Source organism: Nannobrachium achirus (genome assembly GCF_963921795.1).
Source record: "Nannobrachium achirus genome assembly, chromosome: 18".
NCBI lineage: Eukaryota > Metazoa > Chordata > Actinopteri > Myctophiformes > Myctophidae > Nannobrachium > Nannobrachium achirus.
Window position 1 is genome coordinate 35,828,509 of NC_137825.1, and position 9,913 is coordinate 35,838,421.

At 41.5% G+C, this 9,913-nt stretch overlaps 2 protein-coding genes across 2 annotated transcripts; both read left to right on the plus strand.

Annotated features, from left to right (window-relative positions):
- Positions 1-4,812: 4,812 nt before the first annotated feature.
- On the plus strand, positions 4,813-6,013 carry LOC308303373 (DELTA-actitoxin-Aeq1c-like; the record flags this gene model as incomplete). Its single annotated transcript, XM_080747727.1, has 2 exons — positions 4,813-4,916; positions 5,584-6,013. The coding sequence occupies 2 exons, from the start codon at positions 4,813-4,815 to the stop codon at positions 6,011-6,013; spliced, it is 534 nt and encodes a 177-aa protein (XP_080603853.1).
- Positions 6,014-8,940: 2,927 nt separating this feature from the next.
- Positions 8,941-9,913, plus strand: apnl (actinoporin-like protein; the record flags this gene model as incomplete). The annotated part of the gene is made up of 2 exons (XM_080747379.1): positions 8,941-9,044; positions 9,466-9,913. The coding sequence occupies 2 exons, from the start codon at positions 8,941-8,943 to the stop codon at positions 9,911-9,913; spliced, it is 552 nt and encodes a 183-aa protein (XP_080603505.1).

The window sequence follows — 9,913 nt, forward strand, 5'->3', positions numbered from 1 at the left end:
ACATCTTAAAAGCGAAGCCATCAGTAGCTGCGTTTACATGGACACCTTTATTTCAATCTGATTAAGATAAACCTGATTGAAGGTTTTTGATCAAGTGTTTACATGTGGTGAGATCAATCTGAACTGGTGTTTGATCGGGTTGTAAAAAGGTGTAGACCATCCCTCTGCACCTGATTAGCATTTTGTTGTTAAATCAGATCGGGCTTGATCGTGTTTATTTGGTGGAGAATTTTGGTTTATTTTAAATCTTGTATTAACCCAATTAAAAGTGTCCATGTAAACACGCTAATGCCAAGTTTAACTGTAAATAGTTTGTTTCAATAAATGGTTAAATACACTCATTAAACGCTCAATACATTTACACACCTGGAGGCTGCCTAGAAAAACATCAGTCATTTCCCCAAGGGCATCTTGGCAATAGTTTTTGAGTTTTTGAGGGGTGAGAGACTTCCCCCGCACTGACATTTTCCCAGGTATTCTGGGGTTTTGAACTTTCCAACACCAATCATAGGCATGTTTCTCTAACCTCTAATCTCCCACAGGTGTGTGTGTGTGTGTGTGTGTGTGTGTGTGTGTGTGTGTGTGTGTGTGTGTGTGTGTGCGTGCGTGCGTGCGTGCGTGCGTGCGTGCGTGCGTGTGCGTGTGCGTGTGCGTGTGCGTGCGTGCGTGCGTGTGCGTGTGTGTGTGTGAGTGCGTGCGTACATGCGTGCGTGCGTGTGTGTGAAAACGTGTGTGTGTGCGAGCGTGTGCGCGAGCGAGTGTGCAGTTCACCACATTGTACGGTAAGTGTCAATAGCCTGTTGTCAGGTAACAGGGTCAATCCTCACTCCAGCCATATGTCCTGCAGAGTGTCCTTGAGCAAGAAACTGAACCCTACTCAACCCTGCTCTGTCATTTGTTAGTTGCTACTAACTGAGTATCGGATATGCCTAAAAATGCTAAGCTTGGCTTTATTGAGATGTGGTCTGGACACATGATGACACTTCAACCCAATTTATTCTCGCTCGGGTGACTGAAAAGAAATCACTTCTTCTCTGACTGCATGTATCTGTCGAAATGACCTGTAATTCTCTCCCCCTTTTGGGCCAAAGAGTAGGACTTCACACCTCCTCCCCTGCTGCCAGCGGGGGTTCTATTGTCTTAATAGAACCCCCGCTGGCAGCAGGGGAGAAGGTGCTGCTCTCCTGGGCAGAAAGGGAGAGAATTTTACCTGTCAATTTGACTGATAAATGCAGTCAGAGTGGTATAAATGTATATTATTTCATAATTAGGAAACGTTTCAGAAGGGGAAAAAAACGAGAACATGTCTTGAGCATTTAGGAAAAGTCATGGAAGGGAAAATTTCTGAGACCTTCACGGGGAGAGTTATTGCACTTTGCGATCTCAAAATCGGTCAAAATGTTGACCGGTTAGTCACCCATGTGTTAAAACTTCTGTATGTTACTCTCCAAAAACAGTTCAATGAGGAGATTGTGTACACATATACGGTAGTACCTGTCTTTAGGCCAGGATATCAAGACAGGAATCAACCAAAATGTTAAAACATAAGTACACCGGGTTAAAGCTCCCAAACATTTTTATTTGCCAAGTGACTCATCGCACGACGAACTTGGCCTTTAAAAAAAGCACTGACATTATGGAATACTCAACATAGCTCCACGGAATGAGTTCCACTGCACTCAAAGTAAAATAATACTCCTGGGCTCCAAAGCATACAAACACAGACACACGGAAATGTTATCTCTGGTTCCTGGGAGCAGAGAGAGGGGTGTTGTGTCATCGTCTGCAGGGACTCTGAGACACAGCGAGAGGAAAAGCCAGGGGTGGTTGAGTCAATGCCACTGTCACAGCCCTGTCATGACAGGGATGACGAGGACAGAGTGGAATGGGTGGGAGACTTGCACTTTGCTGTGGGCATAGAACACTGCTGTCCTGTGGCTTTGGACGACTGACCCCTCGAAGTCTTACAGATATCCTGATGGAAGAGTGATGCACGTATGGCCTGGCTTGAAGTGGCCATTTTAATTGGATGTTTTGTCCTTTTAATTAATGGGTGAGCCAGGCTATAGCCTCGGGGAGGATGAATGTGATGTGTGAAGCTGTGCTGATTTGTCAACTTTACAAGAAATGTAATTAAATCAAGCACAGGTAATCCAGCTCAGCCTTTTTATTGGCATACCTATTGGCACTCGTATGAATATTTAATAAATACTATATGTCACCGGTGGTTAGTCATCACACATCAGACTGAGTTAAGCATTTCCGAAGGAACGCATAAGGACATCTGGAGCACTGCCTTGAAGGATTATGCTCCCACAATATGGAGCAAACTGCCAAAAGATGTCAGATAGGCAGTCAAAAACATTTATTTTATTAACAATTAAATAATTTATGTAATTATTGAATTGAAATGAATTATATTTAGTTTTAAATGTCCAAACCTTTATTGTATTGTCTTCAGCTATACACTGTTACACTGATTTGATTCCCTTATTTTTAAGGGGAGTTTAGCAGCACATCTGTACAGGTATAGCTACATTTAATGTATGAAAAATGCAATATGTTTTTATTATAGCTTTGAACATTTTGGAAAATGACAGTTAAACTGAACAGATCTGCAGGTTTAAGAGTTGAATAACTACACTACCGTAGATAGATGATGAGTATCGGTTAAAATGTCTAGACAATAAATAAATAAAATGCCTAACAGACAATTGCCACATTGTTTTGGGTATTTTCAGACAATTGTGGTTTAAGCTTTGGATTCTAGCCAAAATGAGTCATCCATAGCGTATGCAGTCTTTTCAGGTTAATTCCTTAGCAACTTGAAGCAACCACACCTGATATAAAGTATATGTGTAGGTCGTAGCATACTAATCTGTGTTTGTATAGTTTGTGTTACCACATGTTAAGACCCAGCCACACCCCGTCTGTGACGGAAAATCTATACTTTGGTGTATGACCGTGTCACTCGCTGAAAAGAACAGGAGGGACTATTTCTGGGTCAAAAAGAAAAAAAGAACTTCATATACAAAAAAAGAAAAAGAAAAAATCAATTATTATTTTGATTACAAGCTTACAATGGGTTGCATGGCAGTAAACAGGTTTTTCTAAAAATGCATTGGAAGCAGCAGATATTAGTATCCCAAATCATCACTGACTGTGGAAATTTCACACTGGACTTTGACTTCAGAAGGTTGATATTAAATGATTGATTGATTATAAATCCTTGTTTTGAGTGTTCTTTTGTAATATGTTGAGATGTGGATTTTTTATATTCATGAACTGTATGCCATAAAAATCTAAATTAAAACAAAAAAAGGTTTCGAATATTTTACTGCATGCGCAATGTAGGCCCATCTAGAATATATGAAAGTACGGAAGTATGGAAAATAATTAACTTTTCCAGAATATATTTTGACAAACCTGTACATTGTGAGCTTATTTTCACTAGTTTGAAATGTCTCTTTGGGGTATAAAAAGTTTGGGAACCATAGACTAAACCTTGATTACCAATGTCACAGCTATAATTCACACAGACACTTGGATCCATGGCACGTTAAAGTGGGGGGAACAGGCTGACCATCTTTACTCACATTTCAAGAATGCAACACAACAACAGAATGTCATCCAGTGACAGATTCTAATTCAGTTGGCAGACACACCTAGTAGTCTCTGAGGTGTGACTGCGTGTGGGTGTGCGCAAGACAGTGCATGTGTGTGCATGTGTACGTGTGTGTGCGTACGTGTGTGTGTGTGTGTGTGTGTGTGTGTGTGTGTGTGTGTGTGTGTGTGTGTGTGTGTGTGTGTGTGTGTGTGTGTGTGTGTGTGTGTGCCTCAGGGGTGTGACTTTGCGTTATGTCTTCATACCAAGTCGGGAGCTGTTTTTAGAGGACTCTTCTGCTATAGCGTGTGTGTGACATAAAGCAAAGTAAGTACCCTTTCACTCCTATTTGGAACATTATGTGAGAAGTTGATGCTGGCTTGAAAAAAAAAAGAAACTGTATATCTATATTAATAGACGACAGATGATGTTGTACTAACAAGAGCCATTTATGGGGCTTTTTAGGTTAATTAATGCAGTTTTATAATGCTGTGTGACCAGCTGTTGCCTGTTCTATCACATTGTGCATCTGCGAGCAGTTTTACTTTGTCTAAGACTCACCTTTGCTTTAAGACAATATATGCTATAATTCATATGATAGCAATTAAACAACACTATCTTTTTTTCTATCATTTTAGCATGTAGGAATAGGTACAGCAGCAACTACTGGGAAAAAATGCTGTTGGTGTATACCAAACTTTATGCACATGTACATTTGAGGATGCTCTTTCTTGCTCTCTTTGCTCTTTTGCACTCTCTTTCTTTTCCCTAAATATTTCTACGTCATCATCATCATTATTATTATTATTATATATTTTTCAAATGTTTTATTTGTTCTGCTGTTATTGTATACCACTGCATTGTCAGAATGCAATGTTTTACTCTTATGTACAAAAGATGAAACAATAAAGTATAACTTTGAACCTTGAACCTTTACATTTCAAGTTTGAGACTTGAAATTCTAATGTATTACAATCCATATATAACTCTGACAGTGTACAAAAAGTGTGTGTGGGGGTGTGGGGGGTGGGGGGGTGTGGTTTCTTCTGCGGTCAGTGTGTGAATGGGTGAATGTAATGCACATTGTAAAATGTGCATTACGCTATGTAAATCATCACTATTTACCATTTTAAAGTCATGATTTGACGAGTATTTTACAGTGCATCTGTCTGTGCTTCACCTTTTAGCCTCCCCCACCAGCTGACACCATGCCTGACTCTGCGGAGGCCCACTCTGCCACTCTCACTACCAACCGTAACTGCACCATAGAGATCACCAATATCACTGCCAGTTACTGCCTCGTGAACCCAAAGTAAGTCACTGTCTTTACTCTTTATTGCTCTACTAGCCTACTAATAGAGATAAATGGAGTTAAAGTTGCACTCTGTGTAGTGCTGACATGTTTACCTGTGAGATAATAGATTTGCAAGCATATTGCTCAGGGGAGAAATTGCCGTTTGACTTTCAGGCAGTGCCACATAAACTACCTCAGAAAAAATCGGTAGAAGAGCACAAACTAAGTACAACCACCGCAGTTGTGTTACATTACGTTAGTTATATTGTATTAACATACTCAACCATACAGATTGGTCAACACTTTATTCTCTTAAAAGGTTACATAGCGTATCTTTAAATCTTAGAATACATATTCTTCCCCCTTTTTATTATGTAGGCCTGTGGACGGATAAGAGATAATGACTTTTTCCATGACAATTCCTAACATGCAGAATTCATATTCCTGAAAACAGTAAGGGCCGATGCATACTCCACTTTTAGAGCCGAATTTATTTCGGTTTAGTTCGGGGAGTCACAAAATCTCTGTGGGACCGAACAGCCCAATTGACGGTACCCGCCTCCCCGAACCTCTGAATGACGTCATATTGTAGTTTGAACAGAGCCGAACCGAAATAAATTCGTCTCTAAAAGTGTAGTATGAATCTGCCCTAACGCGTGCCCTTCCCTTGTCGCGTGCTCTGCAGGGTCTTCATGTCCAGCGGGTTCAGCTTCAATCCCCCCCAGCCCACGGTGCGCACCACCATGTCCGAGGTGTGCTCCTTTGTCAAGGACGACAACACTGCGTCGGGCGCCGTGGGCGTCCTCACCTACGAGCTCTTTGACATGCGCAGCCGCCACTGCAACGAGCTGGTCGCCATCATGTTCTCCGTGCCCTATGACTACAACTGCTACAAGAACTGGCTTGGCGTGGGCGTCTTCGAGCACACACGATCCTGCGACGAGAAGCTCTACAACCACATGTACTACGAGAAGGACTTCACCAACTTCCTGCGCCACGAGGCCGACGGCTCGGGAATCCACTACCCCGGGCGGGTGGTGGATGTTAGGGCCACCATGTCCAACCAGGGCAAGGCCATTATAAAGCTGGAGCTGTATGACAAGATGGGCAGATGAGACCTTGTTCACTATATCGGTTGTTCATATATCTTGGGTGCTCTGAATAAAACCAAAAAACAGTGATGTAATAATATATATTGTCCCTGGAGTTTGTTTTTGTCTCTTGTTTGAATAATTTTCCAATTTACTAAACATTGACTGTAACATTAGTGTCTTACAGGGGTCATCACCATGCTGGCTTGAGGTGGATATTTTTGTCTAAATTCAAATGTTGCCATGGACCAACAAAATGAGTAGACATATTCATATAACATATAAAGAGCTAGCCCTAAATGACCATTGGGACCTGGTTAAGATATGTACCGGTATGTACTTAAGGAACAACTTATGAACTGTGAGAAATTCTCTATCCGGGAAAAAATACCAGAAAATGACCACTCTCTTTTAAAAATGACCATAACTTCCAACATGGCTATCGGAGTTACACGTTTTCTGAGGTGCTCAAAATGTTTAGAATACCAATGTTTAGGGGGACATATAAGTTTGTAACATTTCTAATTTCAATATTTTATGACAAAACAACTAAGAAACACTAAAAACAGTCAACTTATTATTGTCCAGGGCTGCTTTAGGGACATTCTTTGCACTAATCAGTGCAAACGCATCAACCCAGCGACTCTTCTGGGTCATCATAGCAGCCACATCCAATATGGCCACAATCTCAAAACAGTTTTTGGCTATAACTATTGAGCCAGATGAGCTAAAAATTCAAATTTGTTGCCTATGTCATGTTTTTTGACCATTAAAAACATGTGAAATGCTTATCCTTTTGACTGGATGTATCTCAACCAGATTTCTTTCTTTTTTTACTTTACCTTAATCTTTGCAATTTTTGGCAAACCTTGTGTTCATTAAATGCTTCTTGAGCATTAGAAACACATGGGCATGCTCAGATGTTAGACTGAATCCATCTAGAACACTCTAATTAGCTTATTACAAATATGGCCACTCTACCACAATGTATCATGACATCATAATGATACATTACATGTATAGTCTGGGAGTCAAAGGGTGATTTTTGGCTGAACCTGCTTTCGCCAGCAAACGGTTTTTTTACTCAGTTGATTCTTGTAGCTTGTGTGGGGCCACCTCTTAAGAATTCAAGAGGAAAGATGGTGCCCGGTGAAATCCATTTTTCTTTTTTGCTTTAGTGTTTCAGGCAAAATACGAAAATTAGCTTTCTACATTATCCATAAATGTGGATATGTACAATGTGTTTGATATATGATTAAAGCATTTTGGATGAGGAATATGCTATGCTTGTCCAACAACACTTATGAACGTGCAGTGTGATGAAGTAAGTATGTATGTAAATTGTATTTGTATGGCACTTTTCACAGAGAGAAAGATACACAAAGATTAAAGACGCAGCTTGAAGCATTCAAATGATTAAAAACAACAACAAAATCAAATACATTACATACCCTTTTGATTTGGGAGCAGTTGGGGGTTAAATATCTTGCTCAGGGCCACTTGGTGAAGTGCTTGCATATAGTCAGGTCCTAGACTATGTTACAGATGTAACTGAGTGTGTGCAAATGTCTATATGATCAAAATAAGAATATTATAATGGTGTGTAAAAACAAAATCTAAAATGTGCCATGGATGAGGCCAAGTCTATAGCCGTGGACACATTTGTCCGTGTACGGACATATTGATGACCCCTGTAATTAAGCTAAATACTATACAGTATTTAGCTCTTAATTACAGGGGCACTGTCTGGTGCAGGCAACCACCTCTTTTTGATCTACAGTGATCAATTTGGACCACAAGTTTCTGGATTCCATCTCAGGCACTGCCAACTCAGCGTAAGAGTGTATGCGTACCCCCAAACATTGAACCTCTGATTGAGTAAATTGAGTATTTAACCCTGGTCTAAGTAAAACGAGAAAATGTTTGATGTACAGTAAAAGATCTTGTTTTTTTCGACAGTCATTATTTTATTATTATATAAATGCATCCCAAGTCCAACATCTGTCAAAGGTCTGTTTCTAGTCCGCTTCTCCATGGTGTAACAATGGAAACTACTTTCCATGTCCCAACACAGACACAGAGGCAGGCGTGGTCTGTGGGAGACTCCATGGAATGAAACATTACTGTGAAAATGTTGAACAAAACAAACTCATGTTTTGCATGGTTACAGAGGTATGCTGTTTTTCATGTTAGTCGGTGTAGGCCTACTACATGTATAGGTACTGTATCTCTCTTCCCATGCCTTAACGGACATGTCCTCAACGTGTCTTCCAGACTGAGACGGACAGGGAGTGGGTGTGTGTTTGGGGTGGAGACGGCTTTGGGTTCGTATTGGGTGTGGTGCCATTCCACGGCAAGGGTAATCTGAAGAGTGAGCTCACCGTTTCAGATCTCACGTCGGCTGAGTTAAGAACAGGCAGTGATACGAACAGGTAAGACTATTCATATTTGCTCTATTAATGTACAAAATGTGCCGTAAGCTTTATTGGGTCATCACATTGGATATTAACATACATAGACAGCATACATGGACATTAACAGAAATCATTTAATTAAGCATGATTTGACCCTGTAAATGGCACCATAAATTCTACACGTGGAGTGTTTGAGAAATATTTATAACCATATGATTATTTTAACTTCATGAACTCTAGCATCCCTATTCTGGGGTGAACGTTTGGCGAAGAGAGCAGATGTACAAGCTCACAATGCACTGCACTGTGACACGTTGTGAGCTTGTAGATCGGCTATTTTCAGTGAATAGCTTTGGTGTACATGGGAAAAAAGGAGCAAACCACGTATAGAGCCCTGGGGGGGACCCCATGTCAACGATGTATACAGAGTTGAAGTGGTTAAGTGTAGTGTTGAGTGCAATATTTCTAGCATTGTGTAATCCCACACTTTCACTGATGCCTTTTTGCTTGGGATTCGCAGCCCACACACAGGAGAGAATGAGTGACTCAGCCGAGGCCGTTGCGGCTAATCTCAGCAGCCGCAGAAATGTCACCATTGAGATCACCAACCTCACCAACAACTACTGCCTCATCAACCCCAAGTAAGTGCAAGACTCGTAGAGGAAGATGACATGGACGTAGATGCGTCAATTGGGTATGGCAAGGTATGGCAGCTGCCATACCTTAGCTACAGGGGAAAAAGATAAAATGTACTTCTTAAAATAAATTCATCATCATGCCTTTTGCTGAGGTATGGCAACAGTACGCGCGCCTACGCGCACGTGCAAGACACCAGTCATGTTGCCATACCTTAGCTTTTACTGAACTGACGCCACTGCATGGAGGCCTGCAGAAAGAGAATACATGCACAGCAGAAGCCTTCTGCAGATTAATAAAAGTTGAAATAAAAGGCTTAGCCATCATACAGATTATAGCACTGCCTCTACATGTGTCTCTGTTAGTGTAGTGTTTCATAACTAATCCCCCTTCATATTCCTTTTCATTCTTTTGGGGGAAAAAAAGGGTTTTCCTAGAGAGCGGCTTGACCCACATACCACCCCAGCCTTCCGTGCGGCCCCTGAAAACCGAGGTGTGCAACTTCAGCAAGACCTCTGCCAAGGCCTGCGGCGCCGTCGGCGTTCTGACCTACGACCTGTTCGAGCGAAGCAGGAACGACTACATCGAGACACTGGCGATCATGTTCTCTATTCCGTACGACTACAACATGTACAAGAACTGGTCGGCTGTAGGAGTCTACAGCAAGGGTAAAGAGTGTGACGAGGCTCTGTATAAAGAGATGTATTACAACAAGGAACAGAAAGGCTTTGTGCGTGCCGAGGCGAATGGCTCTGGGATCACCCATGAGGGCAGTTACCTGGACGTCAAGGCCAGTATGTCCCCCATGGGCCGGGCCATAATGAAAGTGGAATTGTGGGACAAGCTCTTCTCGCCAGCCCAACATCAGCACTAG